This window comes from Saccopteryx leptura, chromosome 6 (assembly GCF_036850995.1).
Source record: "Saccopteryx leptura isolate mSacLep1 chromosome 6, mSacLep1_pri_phased_curated, whole genome shotgun sequence".
Taxonomy (NCBI): Eukaryota; Metazoa; Chordata; class Mammalia; order Chiroptera; family Emballonuridae; genus Saccopteryx; species Saccopteryx leptura.
This window is the reverse complement of record NC_089508.1, coordinates 90,390,343-90,416,709: the sequence shown is the minus strand read 5'-3', so window position 1 is coordinate 90,416,709 and position 26,367 is coordinate 90,390,343. Positions and strand designations below refer to the sequence as shown.

The 26,367-nt window shown below is 40.1% G+C and overlaps 1 protein-coding gene, 1 pseudogene and 1 gene segment (V, D, J or C); 2 read left to right on the top strand and 1 right to left on the bottom strand.

Moving 5' to 3' along the window:
* LOC136377120 (Y-box-binding protein 1-like) overlaps positions 1–5,032 on the top strand; it is a 50,342-nt pseudogene extending 45,310 nt beyond the window's left edge.
* A 708-nt stretch (positions 5,033–5,740) lies between these two features.
* Positions 5,741–6,106, bottom strand: LOC136377119 (T cell receptor alpha variable 1-2-like). The segment is given in 1 exon segment: positions 5,741–6,106. A coding segment is annotated over 1 exon segment (366 nt).
* Positions 6,107–13,388: 7,282 nt separating this feature from the next.
* Positions 13,389–14,378, top strand: LOC136377118 (olfactory receptor 10G2). The gene has a single exon (XM_066343649.1). It carries the CDS (start codon positions 13,389–13,391, stop codon positions 14,376–14,378), a length of 990 nt encoding a protein of 329 aa, XP_066199746.1.
* Positions 14,379–26,367: the final 11,989 nt, after the last annotated feature.

Genomic DNA, 26,367 nt, shown 5'->3' with positions numbered 1-26,367 from the left:
ATAGATAGATAGATAGATAGATAGATAGATGATAGATAGATAGATGATAGGTGATAGATAGATGATATATCACCTATAGATGATAGATAGATGATAGACAGATAAGACAAACAGATAGACATTGGTTATATTTCTCTGGAGAACCCTCACTAATACAATTAACTTCCTTACAATGCTCTTAAAGATGAGAATGTGGTTTAGGATTAGGAAGTTTTAGGTATATAAGAAGACTACTGTTCATTTAACACACATAAAGAATAAACTTCCTTTGAAGATCTCATATCTCTTCTCTCCCACCCTCAACATCCACCTTACAAAACTAACAATAATTATTATCACTTTATGAAGGTGAGGCAGAAAAAAGATAGGAAAAGTGTAATCAAATCAACTCAATCAAGCTAGTAACTCTCTTAAACTCTGGCTCTATTTTATAGTCCATAACAATATTATTCAATGTATAATCTGCAACATTTATACACTTTTCTTGCTTGTTGAAAATAGATTACCCACTGACATCAAACACTTATTATAAACTCCTGTACCTCCTCTAATGTTTCATTTCTCCTCTTATACTGTATTACAGAAGCTTAGGCTGTACAATCACAGCACAAAATTCTGCACAGGGTGAATTTCAGTGTTGAAAGCTTTGAAATTTTTATCTATCTGGCATAGGATTTTTTTGTGTATGTGGCAGAGACAGAGAGAGGGACAGATAGGGACAGACAGACAGGAACAGAGAGAGATGAGAAACATCAATTCTTCATTGCAGCTCCTTAGTTGTTCATTGATTGATTTCTTTTATGTGTCTTGACTGGGGAGCTATGGCAGACCGAGTGACCCCTTGCTCGAGCCAGCGACCTTGGGCTCAAGCTGGTGAGCCTTGCTCAAACCAGATGAGCCCGCGCTCAAGTTGGCGACCTCAGGGTCTCAAACCTGGATACTCCACATCCCAATCCAACGCTCTATCCACTGCGCCACTTCCTAGTCAGGCTGGCATAGGATTTTGAAGGAACTACTGAATGACTATAATTCAATTTGCCATCAACAAGTACTCAGGGGTATTATTAAAAGTTTTACATTTCAATGAATTTCCAGTGATTAATCTTCTTCATTTAGCAATATAATAAATGGGCAATAAAACCAGCAGCTTCCAAATAAGGAAAAGTTCCAAACTTTCCTAATTGGCATGACATCAGTTTGTTTAGCCACTGTACTAACCACTGCAATACACACAAGGGATTCAAAGGCCAATGACAAGTGGAACCATGAATACTAACTAAATTGGTACCATTCCATGGACTCCCAAAATACCCAATATAGAGCCTAGACTAATTTAATTTCCAGAAATTTCTGACTCACCTCCTCATTTTTGTCTTTTCTGTTGAGTAAAAGTCCAAAACAAAAATATATAATCCACACTTTACAGATTGTCTACCTGACCTCTTACAATGAAGCAAAAATACCTAGAGGTTTGTAATCAGTCAGTTTCTAAATCTTCTTAAAAGAATTTTGACCATCTAAAGCAAAAAGTAATAATAATATATTTTGGAATGTATAACATGCAGGAGTAAAATATTTATATATAAAAATAAGAACAAAAAGGCTGGGAAAATAAAAACAGTAGTTTGAAAGATTCATATATTATGTAGGCAGTGGTATAATATTTTATGGTATACTGAATTAAAGATATATATTCTAAATGCTAGAAAAACAGCTCAAATAAAATGGTATAGCTAATAAGGTAATATTAGAGGTAAAATATGTTTTAAAACTCAGTTCAAATTCAAAAAAGAAAAAGAACATAGAAAAAATGAGGATAAGAAACAAATAGCAAAATGGTGAATTAAAATCAAACCCCATCAGTAATTACACTAAATATAAGTGGTCTAACTTGTATTCATAATATATAAAGAACTCTTACAACTCAACATTTAAAAAACAAATATCTCAACTTAAAAATGGGCAAATAGCCCTGGCTGGATAGCTTGGTTGGTTAATCCTGTCCTGATGCATAGACGTTGACAGTTCAATCCCTGCTCAGAGCGCATACAGAAATAGAATGATGTTTCTGTCTCTCTCTCTCTCTCTCCTGTTCTCTCTTTCTAAATATCAATAAATAAATAAATAAATTGAGCCTGACCAGGAGGTGGCACAGTGGATAGAGCATCGAGCTGGGATGCAGAGGACCCAGGTTTGAAACCCCAAGGTCACTGGCTTGAGCACAGGCTTGCTGGCTTGAGCATGAGATCATAGACTTGACTCCATGGTTGTTAGTTCAAGCCCAAAGGTCGCTGGCTGGAAGCCCAAGGTCACTGGCTTGAGCAAGGGGTCACTTGCTCTGCTGTTGCATCCTGGTCAAGGCACATATGAGAAAGCAATCAATGAACAACTAAGGTGCCACAACAAAGAGTTGATGCTTCTCATCTCTCTCTATTCCTGTCTGTCTGTCCCTATCTATTTCTCTCTCTGACTCTCTCTCTCTCTCTCACTCAGTAAATAAATAAATAAATAAATAATAAATAAATAAATAGAAAAAAATGGGCAAATGATTTGAATGGACATTTCTCCAAAGAATATATACAAATGGCCAAACCCATTAACATATTTTCAACATAATTAGCCTTTAGGAAAACTAAAATCAAAACCACAATGAGATACCCTTTCACATTCACTATAATGACAATAATAGAAAAAACAATGATAAGTGTCAAAAAGTATGTGGAGAAATCAGAACCCTCATATATTACTGGTAGGAATATAAAGTGGTTCAGACAATTTGTGAAGCAATGTAGCAGTTACTCAAAATGTTAAACATAGAGTTTAAATAACCTAACAAATTTACTCATATACCCAAGAGAACTGAAAACATGTCCACAACAAAATTGTTCACAGATATTTATTGCAGCATTGTTCTTAATAGCCAAAAACTGGAAACAACCAAAATGTCTATCAATTGACAAATGGATAAACAAAATGTGGTATATTCATAAAATAAATGTTATTTAGCAATAAAAAAGAAAGTAGTGATATATGATATGATATGTATCCACCTTTACAGTATAAGAAATGGAAAGACTATGCATGGAGTTTGTTATTGAGGAGAAAAGGGTATGAGGGCAGCAAATGTTACAGGACCTGGTGGAGTTCCACTAGAGAAAAGCAGTAAATATGCAGCAGACTGTAACCATTATAGCTGCTACCCATATGGTAGGGGTTCTCCATACAATTACAAGAATAACCACACAGTGAGAGTACACAGAAAAATGAGGGATAGGAAAGTAATCCCAAAGGCCTGGCTCAAGAGCACCAGCCCTACCTCAGACCACATTTTTCAGCTTGCTACATGTGGAGACCCTATGAGCATTGACCACACTATTCCAGCTCTCCGGTGTAAGAAAAAGTGAAGGAGGGTGCTGATAATCAGGATACAGGAGAGGAAGATAGACCAGTGAGACAGAATATGGATCAGGGCTATTGATCATGATTCTTCAGGGACCCTCCTCTCAAAGACAGCACAAAGAGGATGATAATAAAGGGGAGTAGGAAAATCAAAGAGATGGGACCCAAGGTCAGCATCCACCTCAACATCAGTACCACCACAACTTGTTACCTCCACAGATGCACAGAACACCCTAAACCACACATAGCAAAGATTCACCAGCTGACAATCTGTCTCTGAAAGTGAGCAGGGCCTGGTCTGAGAAAAGGTCAGCTTATTACCTTCAACATCATCTAGTTCAGTTGTCCAAAAAGAAAAAATGAATATACGATTTCAGCAATAAGAAATGAACAAGCCTGACCAGGCAGTGGCACAGTGGATAGAGCATTGAACTGGGATGCAGAGCATTGAGGTTCAAAACCCTGAGGTTGCTGGCTTGAGCATGGGGATCATAGACATGACCCCATGGTAGCTGGCTTGAGCCCAAGGTCTCTGGCTTGAGCAAGGGGTCACTAGCTTAGCTGTAGCCCCTCCCCCCAGCCCTGGTCAAGGCACATATGAAAAGCAAACAATATAACAACTAAGATGCTGCAACGAAGAATTAATGCTTCTCATCTCTTTCCCTTCCTATTTGTCTGCCCCTGTCTGTCCCTTTCTCTGTCTCTCTCTTTGTCTCTGTCACAAGAAAAAAAAAATGAACAAAAGATTATGTACTCTTATTGATTGATATCATCCTATTAAATTTAATTTCAACATAAAAACATTATTTAAAAAAAGAAATTTATAAAAAATTGGAGCTAAAGACCTTAAGTTTCTGCTTTTTGTCCATTGACCAGGTAACCAGAAACTTCTACATTATCTCTACAGTTTGGAGGTTTTTACATTACCAGTATCTGTTGTAGGTATTGACAAATGTGTTTTCTTTTATTTAAGCCTGTGTTTCTCCACACACCTTTAAAGATTTTAAATTGTTTCATATCTATTCGAGTCAAGACTTTTAAACACCTCATTTCAAATTTGTAATAAAAGTTTATAAATTTTTTTTATAAGTCAACTGTGATGTTGTGATTTATAATGAAAAATACATATTTAAGCTTTGTCTTTTTTTCTGGCAACTCAGAGTTCTTGTAATCTTTTTAAATGTCTTTTACTGGCTGTGTGTAAGGAAAATTTTGAGGAATGAACCCAAGATTCCATTCCCTAATTCCCAGAACCTTGAATGTGATGAAATATCACTCTATTGATTGTGTTGTGCTATATGACCCAGCTGACCTTTAAAAAAGGAGACATCTAGGTAAGCCTAACATAATTGCATGAGGCTTTAAAATACATAAACTTTTTCTGTTGGGTGGCAGAGGAAGAAGGCAGAAGGTGAAGCCCAAAAATTCCAAACACGAGAAGGACTTGAAGTGCTGCTGTTGGTTTAAAGATGGAGAGAATTACGTGAGAAAGAATACAGGTGACTTCAAGCAGCTGAAGATGCCCTTGACCCACAAACAGCAAGAAAATGAGGACCTCAGTCCTATAAGCACAAGGAACAGAATTCTGAAAATAATAGAAATGAACTTGGACAAAGACCTGAGTTCCAGATAAGAACTCAGCCAGCCTACACCCTGACTTGTGATATCCTGAGCATGGAACCAGTTGAAACAGCCTAGACTTCTGTCATAGAGAACTATAAGTAAACACATAGGTGCTATGATAACTTGTTATGAAGCAGTAGAAACAAACATACCTTGAAAATATTCTATTGATCATAACTTACTTTAGATTGTTGCCCATATTTTGCCCTAATGAATAATGCCACCAAATAAACACTCTACAGTCCAAAGCCTCTCACCCTAACTTTCTTTTCTAACCTGTCTCTCTTTGAGAGTTCAAAAATGGAATTATCCAGTAAAAGGAATATGAACATTTAAAGGCCTTGATTTATAACATTAGATGGCTTTCCAACACAGTTATGTCCATTCAAATTCCATCTCAAAAGTTCACCAAAGACAATTTTATTTAATCTTTGATACAAACAAATTATATAACATATGACTGCCTAACTTATTTTAACTTGGGTGCGCCTCACATCTGATATACAAATAACCTACAATGTGACCTTTGGTCAGCTTTGTCTTGTGTAGGACAAAACCACAACAATTAATTTTTCTTCTCTATACCTAACTGATAGTAGGCTGTATATCTAACAAACTTCATTGAAAATTTGAAGACAATATAATAAGATTACAAAGCAGGAGGAAAAAAATCTTAATATGAACTACAAATCCAGGCAGTCTGGTTTAAAATCCTGTCTTAAGTCTCACTGCCATGGCTGCCTTTTCCATTCTGGTGCAGATGAAGAAGGCTCGTTGTCATCGTGTCCCTCACAGCACAGAGGTAAGAGGCAGAGTCTTTCATCTGGAGCTCCTTTAGACGGAGGTAACTGTATGTATCAGAGCGACGAAGGAATGAGGAAAAATGATCACTCTTCTCCAAACCATCCAGAACATTGTAGGAGAGAAATATGGGTGTTCCGCCATCATGTTGTTGGTACCAGAACAGCCCGTTGAACCCAGATGTCCGGTACGTGCAGTTGACCTGGACAGACACTCCTTCCGCAGCTGTCAGCTCAGTGGGCTGCTGAACGCCTTGTCTCACGGAGCCTGTGAGAAGACACATGACCATCACCAGGGCAGCACTCCTGGCAGCCACATCATTATTTAAATAGTTTCCACATGGTAACAAAAAAGCTGCCACTGGTAAAGGAGTTCCTTAGATAGAAATAAATTGTGGAAAAAGGAGGAGGAGAAGGACAGGGATGAGGACAAGAACAATTAGCACCACATAAAGAAAACTCGTATCAGGAAAGACTTTTATTACAAGTGTGAGAAGTTGCTGTCATTTAATTCAGCTGTAAGAAAGCTATTTCAAAAATTCCCAGCAGCGTTTCCTATTAACTTGAGACTTACCTCCCACTGTCAGAAACACATAAAGAAGGAAGATTCCCCACTTCTGCTTCAGGACACTGTGAGCCAGGCTCTGCATCCCTGTTCCTGAGCCACCAGAGCCAGCAGTGTCCACTCCTCCCTCCCGGTGGGTAAGGGAGGAAGTTCAATCTGGGTGCAAAACCCAGAAGAAACACAAGGGGAGGAGCTCCTTTCCTGAAGAAGTGACTTTAAGCTTCCACTTAAGCCATCTAGGTCCCCTTATACAAGTCTATCCACATGAATGTTTTCTACAGATAAATCCACAGTGATCTATTTTAGTCCAAGTGATTCTGTAAACACTGAACAATAGAATTGTGTGTAAAGAGGAGTGATGAGAAATAGGAAAATTATATAAAGCGGAGGCAGAACTGCTCAATTTCTCTATACTGTTTCTCTTTCTCAAAACAGGAAAAAGTGGAAACAGGGGTGCTATTAGAGGAGGGTATGGTGTGGGTATGTGGTAGTGGTGATATGTGTGACAGTAGAGGAAAGATGGGAGAGGTTTTCTAACATCTAAATGTATCTCCCAACATTCAATGAGATATTTTTTTAAATAGGTAAAGAATTACAATTTATCTATCTGTACATATAAATGAACATAGAGAAAGAAATGTAAAACAAACCAGGAAACTATTAGAAGGTTGAGATTGAAAGGAATGGTGAGAATATTAACCTTCTCTTATACATCTGTTTCATCTGACTTGTCCTTCTTTTACATATAAAATGAGAACTGAGAAAAGGAAATGGAAGGAAAGAAAGAAAAAGGAGAAGAAAACTAGAAGGGGAGGAAAGAAGGAAGGAATATCTTTTTTGTGACAGAGACAGAGAGAGTCAGAGAGAGGGACAGATAGGGACAGACAGACAGGAAGGGAGAAAGATGAGAAGCATCAATTCTTTGTTGCGGCACCTAGTTGTTGATTGATTGCTTTCTCATATGTGCCTTGACCCGGGGGCTATAGCAGAGCCAGTGACCCCTTGCTTGAGCCAGCGACCTTGGGCTCAAGCTGGTGAACCTTGCTCAAACCAGATGAGCCCATACTCAAACTGGTGACCTCAGGGTCTCGAACCTAGGTCCTCTGCGTCCCAGTCCAACACTCTATCCACTGTGCCACCGCCTGGCCAGGTGGAAGGAATATCTCAAACTATTTCCCAACCATCACAGAAAGAAATTATCTCTTTGGCACTTAGTTTTTCCAAGCTAATGTACCCCTCACATACAGTGTTTTTGCTAAAGGAATTTATATCCCTCATAAACCCTCTGGTTTATTTATTACTTATAATTACCGTACTCCATTTAGAAGACACAGTAGAGTACTTGGATTTAACACAGACAATACTGTCATCTTGTGGCCAGATGTAGCTTTGCAATGTTATAACCACACAAACACACACACACGAAATACTAAACATCTTCTTCCTCAGTACTTTATCCAGTTCCATCATTCACAGTAGAGGCTCCTGAAACTTATTGCACACTCCAAGCTTCATTTCTTCATTTCTAGGCAGTTCCTCAATATTACTCAGATGAACATTAACTTTTGTAAAATAAATAAACACCCAAAGCTACTAGCACTGTATATGCTACCTAGACCTGCACACAAATGCAAGAATCAATTTTATATCAAATGAACCCTGCTAAATTTAAATTGGGGGTTAATATTTGAAAGAACATCTCTTTTTTTCTTCCACAGCATTTAACATATGTGGGTTTTCTCTTATTCATTTATTCAAAAACTTCTCTTGAGACCTTATGTGCCAGGCAATGTGCTACTGTTAGGGATTCCATAGAGAGCAAACCCACCTCCTCTCATGAAGCCTAGATTCTAGTGAAAGAAGACAAACAATAACAAGCATACAAGCAAATACAATATGTCAGATGGTGTTAATGCTAATGAGAAAAGTAAAACAGGGAAGGGGAAAAGGAAGGTCAAGAGAGATCTCACTGCCTGGCCAGGCGATGGCGCAGTGGATAGAGCGTCAGACTGGGATGTGAAGGACCCAGGTTCGAGACCTCAAGGTCGCCAGCTTAAGCGCAGGCTCATCTGGTTTGAGCAAAGCTCACCAGCTTGGACCCAAGGTCGCTGGCTTGAGCAAGGGGTCACTCAGTCTGCTGTAGCCCCACAGTCAAGGCACATATGAGAAAGCAATCAATGAACAACTAAAAAACCACAACGAAAAACTGATGATTGATGCTTCTCAACTCTCTCCGTTCCTGTCCGTCTGTCCCTATCTGTCCCTCTCTCTGACTCTCTCTCTGTCTCTACCACACAAAAAAAAGGAGAGAGAGATCTCACTGATTAGGTGACATGTGAACAAAAAATAGAAGGAATGATGGAGGATACCTGATGAATATTTGAGAAGATACATAATCAACTGAGACCTCATATCACCTCTAAACACTGGAAGTCATCCCAAACTATACTGGCAAGGTTAATCCTCACAGCCCCCTTCCAGGGATCTACTGGAAATGTTTGCTGTTCTCTCTCAAAACAAAATAATGAGGACTTGGATAGGGAAGGTCTCATTACGGAAAACCTTTAGAGTACAATTCCCCCTGAGGTTAGAATTTTTCTTCAAATCTCTTGACAGTAGATTGTTTTTTAATTTATTCAGAGCAACAGAAGGAATAGCTGATGAAAATAAATGTAAAATATGACTCAAGTGATTTAGAAGTCACCCTCTTCAAAAGAGCCCTGAAAGGCAGGTGCTCTCAGAGATTCTGAATACTTGTTCACCAGGTAAACTCCTGAAAGAATTCTTTTTTTCTTTTTAAAATTTTTATTTATTCTTTTTAGAGAGAGGAGAGAGAGAGAGAGAGAAAGGGGTGGGGGAGGAGTAGGAAGCATCAACTCATAGTTGCTTCTTATATGGGCCTTGACCCGGCAAGCTGGAAACCTCAGCGTTCCAGGTCAATCAATGCTTTATCCACTGGGCCACTACAAGTCAGGTAACTCCTAAAAGAATTCTAAAGCCTTTCCAAAATGACATAGGAGCCCTTTGCAATAGGCTAAATTGAATTTCTGCCTGGCCAGAAAGCTTAGTTGGTTGCAGTGTTGTCTCGGAGCACAGAGATTGTTAGTTCGATTCTCCGATCAGGGTATATACAGGAGCAGCTTGATGTTGCTATCTCTCTCTCTCCCTGCCTCTCTCAAAAAAAAAAATGAATCTCTGAAGGACATCTCTCTCTCTGCTGGACCACCCACTCAAGGACAGCCAGCCTCTTCCATTATTTCGCAGCTCTATACATGTGAGTCTAACAGGATGGAAAAGAAATCTTGAAACCAGCTACATTCAGAATGAGGCCACTAATTTTGAAACTTTAAATTTTTTCTGTTATTTTGTTCAAATGTTAATTTTTTTATTTTTAGCGAGAAAGAGGCGGGGAGGGAGAGAGATAAGAAGTGTTATCTTGTTGTTCCAGCATTTTATTTGGTCATTGATTGCTTTCTCAGATGTGCCTTGACCAGGAGCTCCAGTGGAGCCAGTGACCCCTTGCTCAAGCCAGCAACCTTAGGATCATGTTTATGATCCCATGCTCGAACTGGCAACCCTGCACTCAAGCGGATATCCTCAGGGTTTCGAGCCTGGGTCTTCAGCCTCCCAGGTCAACACTCTATCCACTGTGCCACTACTGGTTAGGCTGTTCAACTGTTAAACAGTCTCTTTTCTCCATCTTCTCCCTCAACTCTTTACTTGGAATTAAGTTTCTTCTTTCCAAATGTAGAGGATTTCCTTTTTCTAGTGAGAAAATGACTCAAGAATCTTAACACCAGCGCTGGCTGTTTGGCTCAGTGGATAAAAGCATCTACTCAGCACATGGACATCCTGGGTTTGATACTAAGTATTCAATATTACTTAGTTATTTAGTATTTCCCTTTCTCTCCCTCTTCTCTCCTTCTTCTCCTCCTGTAGCCAGTGGCCCTGAAGATAGCTCGGTTGGTCCAAGCACATCAGCCCCAGATGGCATCTGGTCAGGGTGCATGTGGAAGTCTGCTTCACTACCTTCCCTCCTCTCACTTAAAAAAAAAAGAATCTTAACACCATTTACTTTGCATTTTCTTTCTCTTTATTTTAGTGCAATGATAAAGGGCAAAGTTGGGCAGTGATAGTCATCGAGATTGTGAACAAGCACAGGCCAAATTCTTCAAGCACAGGCCAAATTAGTAACCTTTTCTTTCTCCAGTGAAGAGAACATGAAGTGCCTTTTCTTTTCTTTTTTTCTTTTTTTTTTAAGTGAGAAGAGGGGAGACAGAGAGACAGACTCCCACATGTGCCCCTGCTGGGATCCATCTGGCAATCGCTCTAGGGCTTATTCTCTAATCAATCGAGCTAATTTTTTTTAGCACCTGAAGCTGATGCTCAGACCAACCAAACTTTCCTCAGTGCCCAGACTGATGCTTGAACCAGTGGAGCCACTGGCTGCAGGAGAGGAAGAGGGAGAGAAGTGGGAGAGGGAGGGCGAAAGAAGCAGATGGCCACTTCCCTTGTGAGCCCTGACTGGAAAGCAAACCCAGGATGTCCATACGCCTGGCCAGGGTTAGTGTCTTTCCTTTTCACATTTTATTTTACCTTTTGGTAGAAGGATAAGAAGATCCTTTTACAGAGAGATAAAAATATGGTTGGGCTGCCCCAAGCTGTCCATTTCCCTTGCTCAGTCCTAGCTCTACCAGGATGTCTAACTGTGTATGAATGTGAAGGGAAGCGAATCTTTCCAGAAACAGGGTAAAGAGAAGTCCTTTTATCCTGGTATGTCTAACACAACACTGGACCAGTCTTCATTTCTCATCTTTGGGATGTCATAACTGTTCCCTAGCAGCCCAGATCCCAAAGTTCACTGTAGAAATCAAAAGTTTTAAATAGCTGGATGTGTTCACACCAAACTGGCCTAATTTGGGGGGATGGGAAAAAGGGAACAGGTGCACAGAAAGCAGCCTATCCCATGATCCAGTGGCTCCACAGAGTTCTCTAAAAAGTAGTCTTGACAACCCATAACCCATCCTTATCTTCTCAGTACCACTCTTTCCCCTATTCCCACAGCCTTTCCCTAGAATTTCCAGGATAATCGCTCTTTAAACACATATTGTGTACTGTAATGTCACTGGGCCCTAATCTTCAAATAGTTTTTGCATTGAATTTTAATTTTGCACTATTTTCATATGCTTTTATATTTTAGTTCTGTTTTTACATGATGTTAGCAACATCTAATAATATAAAACTTGGAAAATTTTTAAATGCTTTGGTTACATAATTAGCAAGGATAGAAATACTAAAATTATTTACGTGGTAACACATAAATCTACCAGAAGGAGAAGAAAGAAAAGCAGGGACTATGGGAAGGCAACTGTTCTCCTCTCCAAAACTCCACCTTCTGGATATCTACTCTGCCCACCTGTCTGCACCACAGACTGCTCTCCTCTGCAACCCCTGAACACCACACCCCAAGTAAAAATCTCCATCTTCTGCTAAATTGGCCTGGAAAACTGACCTATCCTCACACCCACCAGCTGTAACCCACCTCTGTCTCCTGGTCTTACCTAGGCAGGGCACCCAGAACCTGCAAGGTAAAAGGAGCTTTCTTTCAACAGAACAGGGCACTGGGAGAAGTGGACCACATTTATGCACAACAAACGGGAAAAAATAAGACTGGCAAAGCAGACAAATTAGGAGAAACTTTTTCACCGTACATATATATGCATTATGGAAACACTTCAAATAATTCTTCAAGTGGTACAGTTTTATGTGATTTGATATACAATTAATTTTTTTTCTTCAGAGACAGAGAGTCAGAGAGAGGGATAGATAGGGACAGACAGACAGGAACGGAGAGAGATGAGAAGCATCAATCATCAGTTTTTCGTTGCAACACCTTAGTTGTTCATTGATTGCTTTCTCATATATGCCTTGACCATGGGCCTTCAGTAGACCGAGTGACCTCTTGCTCAAGCCAGCAACCTTGGGTTCAAGCTGGTGGGCTTTTGCTCAAACCAGATGAGACCGCACTCAAGCTGGTGACCTCGGGGTCTCGAACCTGGGTCCTCTACATCCCAGTCCGACACTCTATCCACTGTGCCACCACCTGGTTAGGCTACAATTAATTTTTATAAAACATTTCAGGAATAATCATTTGCTTAAGTGGAAACACACTGATATTATTTGTATTGACAAAAAAAATGCTTTGGCTCGTTAATATTATTTTATGCATAATCTTTTTTTATTTTAATCTTAATTCTTTCTATCTTTTTCTATATCCTAGCTAAAGAAGTAAGAACTAGTCTTCCAACTCATTTTCAAATAAACCAAGGTGTCCTCCTGAAACTCAGGCAGCTAAAAATCTGGTGTTTCTTCTCTCTTTGTGGGCAAAGGGCATGCTTAACATTTTCTATAAACCCTGAAGAGCCAACTATATTAAATATCATTACTATTAATAGCTCTTAAATATTAATACAGAAATTATTTATTTTAGAAAATAACCAATATAAAATCTCTTGGAATTTTCTGACGGAGATTAAATTGGTAAACCTATGAATACTCACACGATATTTGTATTGACTCTGTTACCATTTAAATTGCTTCTCAAAAATAGTTATTTAAATTACAAAGATATTTTATGGTTAAATGATGGAAGGATATATCTTAAACCCTAGTGGAGGGATATTCAACAAAAGAAGTGAAACAAACACATTTTACCCCTCTATCTATTCTTATTATCTGAATTAGGCACTTCAAATTTTTTCAAGATATATATATACACATACTTATGTATGTATGTATACACACACACACACACACACACACACACACAAAATAACTAATGGCAACACCACTCTTCTTTTAAAAAAGTTTTTAATAGTAGTCAGTTTCTCTCATGAGTCTTAGACATTATTCATCAGAAAAAAAGCATTCTCTCATCACCTCCCTGTGTTGTATTTCCCCTGAGTGACTTCATCATTTATCTTAGCAGACTACAGAAAGACATGGGAAAGACCAAAAACACATCCCTGGACACCATGGTGACAGATTTTATTCTCCTGGGCTTATCTCACCCCCCAAATATGAAAAGCTTCCTCTTCCTGGTCTTCTTCATCATTTACATCCTGACTCAGCTGGGGAACTTGCTCATCCTGTTCACCGTGTGGGCTGACCCGAAGCTCCATGCTCGCCCCATGTACATTCTTCTGGGCGTACTCTCGTTCCTGGACATGTGGCTCTCCTCAGTCATCGTTCCTCGTCTGATATTGGACTTTACTCCTGCTGAGAAGGCAATCCCATTTGGTGGCTGTGTGGCTCAGTTGTATTTCTTTCACTTTCTGGGCAGCACCCAGTGCTTCCTCTACACCTTGATGGCCTACGACAGGTACCTAGCAATATGCCAACCCCTGCGCTACCCCGTGCTTATGAATAGTAAGTTATGCACCATCCTTGTGGCTGGAGCATGGGTGGCTGGCTCCATTCATGGGTCTATCCAAACCACTCTGACTTTTCACCTGCCCTACTGTGGGCCCAACCAGATAGATTACTTTATCTGTGACATCCCTGCAGTATTGAAACTGGCCTGTGCTGACACCACTGTCAATGAGCTTGTGACCTTTGTGGACATTGGGGTAGTGGCTGCCAGTTGCTTCATGTTAATTCTGCTCTCCTATGCCAACATAGTCCATGCCATCCTGAAGATACGCACCACTGATGGGCGGCACCAGGCCTTTTCCACCTGTGGCTCCCATCTAACAGTGGTCACAGTCTACTATGTCCCCTGTATTTTCATCTACCTCAGGCCAGGTTCCAAGAGCCCCCTGGATGGGGCCGTGGCTGTGTTTTACACTGTTGTCACTCCATTACTGAACCCCATCATCTACACACTGAGAAACAAGGAAGTGAAGTCTGCTCTGAAGAGAATAACAGCAGATCGAGGGGCCACAGTGAAAATAAACTGTAGACTCAGGAACTACATTGCTCACAAAAATTAGGGGATATTTCTTGTCCAGTTTGACATACTCTGTTCACCCCCATCAATGCGTCACTTGCTACTCAATCAGGATAACTAAGTTTGCATATCATTTGCATAATTGAACAACTTGCTTTGATTTGTTTGCTTTTCTGATGTTCTTATTTAATAAAAAAATCAAATTCTTTTTGTATCGCTTCATATTCATTTTGAAATATCCCCTAATTTTTCTGAGCAGTATATCTACATCTCATTTGCTATGACTCTTTCCAGATACTACTGCATGTGACAAATGTTCAACAAATAGATGTTAGTTTAAGCTTAATTGAATGTAATTCTGCTAGGAAGAAGCTTCTAGTGCTATATTTAATCTCAATAAATTGGCCAGAACTATTTTACACTTTTCTGACCCATCTCTCAGGAGAATGCACATTCTACACAAATGTTAAATATGAGGAATAAATGCTCTGTCTAACAGGAGAAGGGATTATTCCAGGCAAATTTAGGGGAAATGTTGTTCTATTACCCTTAATCTATCTGCTTCACTCCTAATTTTCCAAAATGCTAGACATTCAAGATTGCTTTGCTCACATCAAGGTAAATCTATCCTCTCAAGAACTTGGTGTAAATCTCTGTGTGGGTAGTCTGTCTTTCCTTCCAGTCCCTCTTTGTTCCCCATGCAGTAATTCACCAAATTCTGTTCACTGTGTCTCAGAATGTCTCTCTGGCTTCCTAAGTGGTCCCCTTGTCATCCTCATCCATCTTGTTACTAGAGATTCCCTTCCGAAACATACAACTCAGTGTGTCGTTTCTCTCTGTGAATATTCACTGGCTCTCCACTACATATAGATAGATAAAGCCAGACTTCTTAGCTTGGAATTCAAAGTCCCCCAAAATAAAATACCAACATAACTGATTTCTTAAGCTATCTCTACCTCTCTCTTCCCTCCCGGCTCAATTAATTTACTTGCCATTCTTTAAACATTCTCCTTACTTTGATGCCCCTGAGCCTTTACTTAAGATATTCCTATATCAGAAATACTCTTCCCTGGCCGGTTGGCTCAGTGGTAGAGCGTCGGCCTGGCGTGCAGAAGTCCCGGATTCGATTCCCGGCCAGGGCACACAGGAGAAGCGCCCATCTGCTTCTCCACCCTTCCCCCTCTCCTTCCTCTCTGTCTCTCTCTTCCCCTCCCCCAGCCAAGGCTCCATTGGAGCAAAGATGGCCCGGGCGCTGGGGATGGCTCCTCGGCCTCTGCCCCAGGCACTAGAGTGGCTCTGGTCGCAACAGAGTGACGCCCCGGAGGGGCAGAGCATCGCCCCCTGGTGGGCAGAGCGTCGCCCCCTGGTGGGCGTGCCGGGTGGATCCCGGTCGGGCGCATGCGGGAGTCTGTCTGACTGTCTCTCCCCGTTTCCGGCTTCAGAAAAATACAGAAAAAAAAAATACTCTTTATATTGGTAAATTGATGTTTTATGCTTCCTTCATGGCCCAGAAAAATTCTTATTCCTATAAGAAGTTTTCTCTGATTCTCCCCATGAAAACTTATCTTCTCTTCCCTAGGTTCCTACAGTCTTTTTAATTCTATTTTTAATTGCATTTATCAGGCTGATAAATTTATATAGTTCAGGTTGCATTTATCAGGTTAATAAAATTATATAGTTTTCAGGTGTACAACTCTATAACACATCATCTCTATATTGTACTGTGTGTTCACCACCCAAGTCAAGTCTCCTTCCATCACCTTTTATCCCCACTTTACCCTCTTCTACCTCTCGCAAACCCCTCTCCCTCATGTAATTACCACAGTGTTGTCTGCATCTATGAGGGATTGTTTCTTTGCTTAATCCCTTCATCTTTTATACCCAACTCCCAACCCCTTTCCCATCTCAGAGCTGTCAGTCTGTTCTCTGTATCTATGAGTCTGCTTCTATTCAATATTTTGTTTGTTAGTTTATTTTCATTAGATTCCACATATAAGTGAAATCATATGGTACTTGTCTCTCTCTGACTGACTTATTTCACTTAGCATAATAATACCTGGATCCATCCATGCTGTCACAAAAATGTAAGATTTCCTTCTTTTTTACAGCTGAGTAGTTTTCCATTGCATAAATGTACCACAGCTTTTTTATCCGCTCATCTACTGATGAACACTTGGGCTGGTTCCAAATCTTAGCTATTATAAATAATGCTGCAGTGAACATAGGGGTGCATATGTTCTTTTGAATTAGTGTTTTGGGTTTCTTTGGATATCTACCCAGGAGTGGAATTGCTCGGTCAAAAGGCAGTTCCATTTTTAATTTTTTGAGCTAATTGCATACTGCTTTCCACAGTGACTACACCAATCTGCATTCTCACCAATAGTGCATAGCACTTTTCATAGGCTGGACTGTATTATAGTTTAGATCAGAGTTCCTAGAGAGCAGAAAAAATGTTTTATTGGTATTTGTGTTGCAGCCCCCTTTTCCCTAATACATACTGGCAGGCACTGTGGTAACACTGGCTAACTACCCACCAAAATCCATTCTCTTCTTCTTTTCTAGTCAGAGAGCTGTAGCTAGAACACGGCTGACACACTATGGACATTTCCCAGTCCCTCTTGAAGTCAGGTGTATTTACATATCTAATTTCTCCTAAAGTGAAAATGAGGAGAGTTTATATATGTGTGTGATACTTCCAGACCTGGCCCCCAAAACTGGCTCAGGAACTTTTCCGTGTTCTTTTCCTTCTCTGAGGTGGAATGACATATGACAGGAACCCAGATACATCAGCAGTAATTTTGTAACCAAGTGGAAATGAGTCATCTGAAAACCTGGAACACTCAGCTAAGAATTTTAAGAGGAAAATAAGCCTCTAACTTTTTAAATCCACTAATATTTTATTGGCTTAGTTACTTTGTTATAGCAGATTTTACCTCATCCTAATTAATACTTCACTCAATCAACAATTTTTTAAAATTAAAACAGCACCAAGAGAGACTTTTGAAATGCACTTGAACTATCTAAAGCAGGGGTCGGGAATCCTTTTGGCTGAGAGAGCCATGAATACCACATATTTTAAAATGTAATTTCTAAAATAAAATAAATAAATAAATAAATAAATAATGGCCTGACCTGTGGTGGCGCAGTTCATAAAGCTCGACCTGGAAATGCTGAGGTCGCTGGTTCGAAACCCTGGGCTTGCCTGGTCAAGGCACAAATGGGAGTTGATGCTTCCAGCTCCTCCCCCTTCTCTCTCTCTGTCTCTCTCTCTCTCCCTCTCTCTCTCCTCTCTAAAAATGAATAAATAAAATAAAATAAAAATAAATAAAATGTAATTTTGTGAGAGCCATACAACGACCCGTGTACGTTATGTGTTATCTAATAAAAATTTGGTGTTGTCCTGGAGGACAGCTGTGATTGGCTCCAACCACCCGCAACCATGAATATGAGTGGTAGGAAATGAATGGCTTGTAATACATGAGAATGTTTTATATTTTTAACGTTATTATTTTTTTATTAAAGATTTGTCTGTGAGCCAGATGCAGCCATCAAAAGAGCCACATCTGGCTCACAAGCCATAGGTTCCCAACCCCTGATCTAAAGCATCCAAAAAAGCTTTTGATCCATTACCATAATGCCAACAGCCAAAGATCTGGACGCTACCCTAGTCAGTCATTCTTTGGGCCAATCAATTAATCTTGCAAGGTCCTAATCAGGCCAGGTGAAGTAAATAACCTTGACTCATCCCTGTAAGTTGTCCAGATCTTACCTGGAGGAACAAGAGAACATTTAAAAGAAGTTGGGTTCACCTGAAACCTATATTAATTAATGTCACCCCAATAAATATAATAAATTCAATAAAAGAAGTTAGAAACAAAGAACTCAAAGAGCTGTATAAGAGCAAGTGTCAATAGTTCCTTTCAGAAAAAAAGGACCAGATAAATGTGTTTATTTATTGACAGTTTTTCACTCAACCAGAAGTGTACAGTCATGCTAGCCCAATTTTTTTTTTTTTTTTTGCAGATTTTTTTATTGTGGTAAAATACACATAACAATTACCATCTTAACCATTTTTAAGTGATATTAAATACATTCACATTGTTGTGCAACTATCATCGTCATCATCATCCAACCCCATAAGTTCTTTCATCTTGTAAAACTGAAACTCTACGCCCATTAAGCAATATACCTCATTCTCCCCTTTCTCCAGCCCCTAGCAATCACCATATACTTTGGCTCTATGATTTTGACTACTCTTAAGTACTTCATGTAAGTGGAATCATGTAGTATTTCTCTTTTTGTCATTGGCTTATTTTACTTAGCATTACACACTCCAGGTTCATTCATGCTGTAGTATATTGTGAAATTTCCTTCCTCTTTAAATATAAATAACAGCCTGACCTGTGGTGGCACAGTTGACAAAGTGTTGACCTGACAGGAACACTGAGGTCGCCAGTTCAGAACCCTGGGCTTGCCTGGTCAAGGCACATATGGAAGTCGATGCTTCCTGCTCTTCCCCCCTTCTCTTTCTCTCTCTCTCTCCTCTCTAAAAATGAATAAATAAAATCTTTAAATAAATAAATAAATATAACATTTCATTTTATGTCTATGACATATTTCATTTATCCATTTATCCATTGATGGATACTGGGGTTTCTTCTACATTTGAGTTATTGTGAATAATTTTACTATAAATATGACTTCTCAAATATCTCTTTGAGCCTGACCAGGAGGTGGCACAGTGGATAGAGCATCAGACTGGGACATGGAGGACCCAGGTTCAAAATCCAAAGTCGTTGGCTTGAATGCAGGCTCATTAGGCTTGAGTGTAGGCTCACCAGCTTGAGTGTAGGTCACTGCCTTGAGCTTGGGATCATAGACATGACTCCATGTTTGCTGTTTTGAGCCCAAAAGTCACTGGCTTTAAGCCAAAGGTCGTTGGCTTGAGCAAGGAGTCACTTGCTCTGCTGTAGCCCCCCAGTCAAGGCACATATGAGAGAGCAATCAGTGAACAACTAAGGTGCCACAACAAAGAATTGATGCTTCTCCTCTCTCTCCCTTCCTATCTGTCTGTCCCTATCTGTCCCTCGCTCTGTCTCTCTCTCTTTCTCTCTCTCTCTCTCTCTGTCACACATTTAAAAAAATCTCTTTGAGACCCTGCCTTCAGTTTTTTTTCGTATACACCCAGAAGAAAAATTACTGGACCATTTTGTGATTCTATTTTTAATATTTTGAAGAACCAGCATGCTATTTTCCACAGTGGCTATACTTTTACATTCCCACCAACTGTGCACAAGAGTTCTTATATCTCCACACTCTGGTCAACACTTGCAGTTTTCCTGGGTTTTTAATAGTAGTCATCTTAATGGATATGAAACAGTATCTCACTGCACTTTTGTTTTGCATTTTCCTAATGATTAGTAACATTAAGAATCTCTTCATGGGCTTCTTGGCCATTTGTATAACTTCTTTTTCTTTTTCTTTTTAAGTGAAAGAAGGGGAGATAAAGAGACAGACTCCTGCATGCTCCCCAACTGGGATCCACCTGGCAACTCCCATCTGGGGCAGATGCTCCAATCAATTGAGGTATCCTCAGTGCCTGAGGCCAATGCTCAGACCAACCAAGCTATCCTCAGCACCCAGGGCTGACACTCAAACCAATCAAGCCACTGGCTGCAAGAGAGGAAGAGAGAGAGAATGGGGAGAGGAAAGAGAAGAGAAGCAGATGGTTGCTTCTCATGTGTACCCAAGACATCCACACACGGGCCGACACTCTATCCACTGAGCCAAACTTCCAGGGCCACTTGTCTATCTTCTTTAGAGAAATGTTCATTCAAGGCCTTTACCCATTTTTTAATAAGGTTGTTTGGTTTTTTGTCAGTGAATATTAAGGGCTCTGGATATTTCTAGCTTTTAAACTAATACTAACTGGATAATACTAGCTTTTACACAAATAATCCCTTATCAGAAATGTAATTTGAAAATATTTTCTTTCACTCTCTGGGTTACCTTTTTACTCTGTTAAGAGTCTCTTTTAATCTGACAGGCTGTGGTGTAGTGGATAGAGCATCAGACTGGGACACGGAGAACCCAGGTTCAAAACTCCAAGGTCACCAGCTTGAGCACGGGCTCAACCAGCTTGAGCACAGGCTCACCAGCTTGAGCGCGTGGTCGCTGGCTTGAGCGTGGAATCATAGACATGACCCCATGGCCACTGGCTTGAGCCCAAAGGTCACTGATTTGAAGCCCAAGGTTGCTGCTTGATACCAAGGTCGCTGGCTTGAGCAAAGGGTCACTCTCTCTGCTGGAGTTCCGGGTCAAGGCACATATGAGAAAGCAATCAATGAACTAAGATGTTGCAATGCAGAATTGATGTTTCTCATCTCTTTTCCTTCCTGTCTGTCTGTCCTTATCTGTTCCTCTCTCTGATTCTCTCTCTCTGTTTCTGTCAAAAAGAAAAAAGAAAAAAAGAGTCTCTTTTGATGAACATATTAATTTTTTTTTCTTTTGCTATCTGTACTTTTGGTGTCATAGCCAAAAAATCATTGCCAAATACAACATTGTGAAGCTTTTCTCATATATACATATTTCCTCTAAGAGATTATTGGTTTTGGTCTGACATTTAGGTCCTCAATCCATTTTGCATTGACTTTTGTAAAGTAGACCCTTATATTTATGTGGTATATGTTCCAAGACTCCCAGTGGATGCCTGAAACCATGAATAGTACCAAACTCTATATAGTCTGGAGATTAATTTACAAATTATTAGAACAATTATAATAATATACTGTAATAAAAGTTATGTGAATATGGCCTTTCTCTCCCTCTGATAACCAAGACTGCTACTAAGTGACTAACAACCAGGTAGCATATACAGCGTGGACACACTCAACTAAGGTGCAATTTATGTCCTGGTGGGATACAACAGGATGGCATAAGATTTTTTTTTTTTTTTTTTTTTAGGATGACATAAGATTTCATCATACCACTCAGAACACTGTGCAATTTAAAATTTATAAAGTGTTTATTTCTGAAATTTTATAATTTAATATTTTTGGACAACAGTTGACCACAGGTAACTAAAATCACAGAAAGCAAAACAATAGATAATGGGGACTATACTGTATATGGTGTTAGGTAAGGGTCCATTTCATTCTTGACATGTGGCTATCCAGTTTTCCCAGCATCATTTGTCAAAATGACTGTCTTTTCCCCAGTGAATGGTTTTGGCATCCTTGTCAAAAATCAGGTGACCATACTGCAAGAATTTGCTTCTGAGCTTTCTTCTGATAACTTTGGACTTAGTTTATCCTTCTTTTTCTAGTTCATTGAGATGCAAAGTTATGTTGTTTATTTGAGATCTTTATTTCTTCTTGATGAAAGCATTTATTGCTATAAACTTCCTTCTTAGAACTGCTTTTGCTACATCCCATTAGTTTTGGTTTGTTGTGCATCCATTTTCACTTGTCTTAAAGTATTTTTTATTTCTCTAAAATTATATCTTTATACATTGTGTGCCGAAAAACAAAAACTAAGACTTCATTTAAATACATTAGCCACTTAAATTATGTATAAAATAAGATTCAGAGTTAGAGTGCAGTTATGGTAATACTAGCTTTTACACTAATAAATGTTTTTAGCTTTAAATGTATTAGTCTCTTAAATTATATAAACAACAAAATGTGAAGTAACAAACCATTGTTATAATAATACTAGCATTTATAATTCCCCTTTGTATTTACTTTAATTAGAGCTTTTTTCTCCATATGGTTTCTAGTTACTGTCTGATGTCCTTTCATTTTACCCTGCAGGATTCCTTTAAGCATTTCTTGCAAGGCAAGTCTAGTCACAAACTCTCAGCTTTTGTTTATCTGGGAATCTCTTAATTTTTCCCTCACTTCTGAAGGACCATTTTTGCTGAATATAGGATTCTGGTTGACAAGTTTTGTTTGTTTGTTTGTTGCGAGAAGGGGGAGGAGTAGGAAGCATCAACTCGTAGTAGTTGTTTCTTGTATATGCTTCGCCTGGGCAAGCCCAGGGTTTCAAACTGGAAATCTCAGCATTCCAGGTAGACACTTTATCCACTGTGCCACTACAAGTCAGGTCTGGTTGACAGGTTTTTTTCTTTTAGGACTTTGAATATATTGGCCTACTGTCTTCTGGCCTTCATAGTTTCTGATGAGAAAGAAATCTATTGATTTGCTTGAGGATCCCTTCTATGCTGTAATTCACTTCTCTCCTGCTGCATTCAAGATTCTTTCTTTGTCTTTGGCTTTAAAAAGTTTGATTATTGTGTGTCTCCATGTGGATTTCTTTGATTCATCTTACTTAGACTTCACGGAGCTTCTGGGATGTTTACATTCATGTGTTTCATTCAACTCTGTGAGGTTTTCAGCGATTATTTCTTTTTTATGTGTGTGACAGAGACAGAGAGAAAGACAGAGAGAGGGACAGATAGGGACAGATAGGCAGGAAGCATCAATTCTTCTTTGCAGCTCCTTCACTGTTCATTGATTGCTTTCTTATATGTGCCTTGCCTGCGGGGCTACAGCAGAGCAGAGTGACTCCTTGCTCAAGCCAGTGACATTGGGCTCAAGCCAGCAACCATGCAGTCATGTCTATGATCCCACACTCAAGCCAGCAACCTTGCACTCAAGTTGGTGAGCCCATGCTCAAGCCAGTGACCTTGGGGTTCCAAACCTGGGTCCTCCATATCCCAGCTTAACGCTCTATCCACTGCACCAATTCATGTTCAGTCTCAGCCATTATTTCTTCAAATATTCTCCCTTCCCCTTTGTCTCTCTTCTTTTTCTGTGTTTTCTTTAATGTACATGGTCATTAACTGGACAGCATCTTATAAGTTCTGTTCACTTTTATTCTATTTCTTTTTTCTTTCTGTTTCTCAGACTTAATCATTTCCATAGTTCTATATTAGGTTTACTGATTCCTTCCTCAGACTGCTCAAATTTGCCCTTGAAATCCCTCTAATGAGTTTTTTTTTATTTTAATTATTTTACTTTAAAGCCCCAGAATTTTTTTTTTTGGTTTCCTTTTAGGTTTTCTATATCTTTATTCATATTTCCATTTTGTTCACAAATAATTTTCTTGACTTTCTCCACATCTTATTTTAGTTCTTTGAGCTTCTTTGAAACACTTGTTTAAAGTCTTTGTCTAGTATATCTTCCATTAGGCTTTTCCCAAGAACATCTTAGTTGATTTATTTTTTTTATTTGAATGAACCACATGTTCATGTTTTTTATATGCCTTATGATTTTTGTTGTTGCCCAGGCTCTGAGGATGGCTCCATGGCCTCGGCCTCAGGCACTAAGAAGAGCTCAGTTGCTGAGCAACAGAGCAATGCCCCAAATAGAAGAGTATCTCCCCCATTGAGCTTGCCAGTGGGTCATGGTCGAGGCACATGCAGGAGTCTATCTCTCTGCCTCCCTTCCGCTCACTGAATTTAAAAAAAGAAATAAAAGAAAAAATAAAAAGAAGAAGAATTTTTATGAAACAAAATTTTTATAAAATTCAAGTTTCAGCCTGACCAGGCGGTGGCGCAGTAGATAGAGCATCGGACTGGGATGCGGAAGGATCCAGGTTCGACACCCCGAGGTCGCCAGCTTGAGCGCGGGCTCATCTGGTTTGAGCAAAAGCTCACCGGCTTGGACCCAAGGTCGCTGGGTTCCAGCAAGGGGTTACTCAGTCTGCTGAAGGCCCACGGTCAAGGCACATATGAGAAAGCAATCAATGAACGACTAAGAAGTCGCAACGCGCAACGAGAAACTAATGATTGATGCTTCTCATCTCTCTCCATTCCTGTCTGTCTGTCCCTGTCTATCTCTGCCTTAAAAAAAAAAAAAAAAAATTCAAGTTTCAGCATCTATAAATAAAATTTTATTATAATACAGGCATATCCTTTTTTTCAGATGAGAGGAGGAGAGGTAGTGGGACAGACTCCCTCATATATCCTAACTGGGATCCACCCAGTAACCCTCTTCTGGAGCTGATGCTAGAGTACCAAGATATTTTCAGGACCTGAGGCTGATGTGTTCCAACAGAGCTATCCTCAGCAACCGGGGCCATGCTTGAATCAATCAAGCCACTGGCTGTGGGAGGGAAAGAAAGAGAGAAGGGGATGGAGGGGAGAAGTTGATGGTCATTTTTGTGTGCACTGACTGGGAATCAAACCCAGGACATCCATACACCGGGCCGACACTCTATTCACTGAACCACTGGCCAGGGCCAGCCATACTCATTTTTAAGTGTACTGTTTATGGCTGCATTCTTGTACAATGAAAAACTTGAGTAGCTGCAACAGAAACTCTACAGTCTTTATAGCCAAAAATATTATCTGTACTTACAGAAAAAGTGTGCTAACCTCTGCACTAAATACTTCAACACTAACATGACTTAGGAGCTATAGAGTTCACCACAAAAGTTTGGGGGTGGGGGAACAGATCACAATCAAGATATCAGGGGTCATCAAACTTTTTATAAAAACCACCCACTTTTGCCTGACCTGTGGTGGCGCAATGGATAAAGCGTCGACCTGGAAATGCTGAGGTCGCTGGTTCGAAACCCTGGGCTTGCCTAGTCAAGGCACATATGGGAGTTGATGCTTCCAGCTCCTCCCCCCCCTTCTCTCTCTCTCTCTGTCTCTCCTCTCTCTCTCTCTGTCTCTCCCTCTCCTCTCTAAAAAATGAATAAATAAATTAAAAAAAAACACCCACTTTTGCAGTGCTGGTCAACCTGGTCCCTACCGCCCACTAGTGGGCATCCCAGCTTTCATGGTGGGCCAATTGCGGCGCTGTTTGGTTGCTCTGCTACCGCCCACCATGAAAGCTGAAACACCCATTAGTGGGTGGTAGGGACTAGGTTGACCAGCACTGCAAAAGTGGGTGGTTTTTATAAAAAGTTTGAGGACCCATGATGGTAGACCATCACTAAGCCTGACCTGTGGTGGCAGAGTGGATAAATCGTCCACCTGGAACACTGAGGTCACCAGCTCAAAACCCTGGGCTTTCTTGGTCAAGGCACATGGGAGTTGATGCTTCTTGCTTCTCCCCCCTTCTTTCTCTCTCTCTCTCTCTCTCTCTCTCTCTCTCTCCCTCTCTCTCCTCTCTAAATAAATTTTTTTAAATATTTAAATACATTTTTAAAAAAGGACAAAGACCATCACTAAGTATTTGGAAAAAAGTTAGAAAAAAAAGCCTGACCAGTGGTGGCACAATGGATAGAGCATCGACCTGAGATGCTGAAGGCCCAGGTAAACTCGTCAACTTGAGCATGGGTTTATATGGCTTGAGCACAGGTTCACCAGCTTAAGTATGGGGTCACCGGCTTGACCATGATCCCATGGTTGCTGGCGTGAGCCCAAAGGTTGCTGGCTTGAGCAAGGGGTCACTGACTCAGCTGTATCCCCTCCCCAGTAACTTAAGAGAAGCAATCAATAAATAACTACAAGCTGATGCTTCTCATCTCTCTCTCTTCCTGTCTGTCTGTCTCTCTCACACACACATAAAAAAAAATTTTTTAAGACTTCAGACAGTTCCAAGGACCAAACTAGCAGAAAAGAAGTCTGACCAACCAATCTCAAAGTTTCCAAAGAAACAAAACTAATAAATGCTAATAAAAATTACTGCTCAGAGTGATGTCAGAGAAATGGTTCCATGAGGAATGCTCCCAATACCTCTCCCTGACACTTCAACAGATTCAACAACTAGAGACAGAAAAGCAATTTCAGGAGCATCTGAAATACACATACATCAAACAAAGGTACAATTGGGCAAAAAGGTGGCTGAATATATAATCCACTCTGAAGGAAATAAGATGGAGAATGGAGTGTTTCGCTTTCCTCACTGACCTGAGCAAGGGCTGCTTTCACTTGGAACTGAGAGAAAGCAAGGGCTGGGGGTGCAGAAAAAGCTGGGGTAGCCCTGGCCGGTTGGCTCAGCGGTAGAGCGTCGGCCTAGCGTGCGGAGGACCCGGGTTCGATTCCCGGCCAGGGCACACAGGAGAAGCGCCCATTTGCT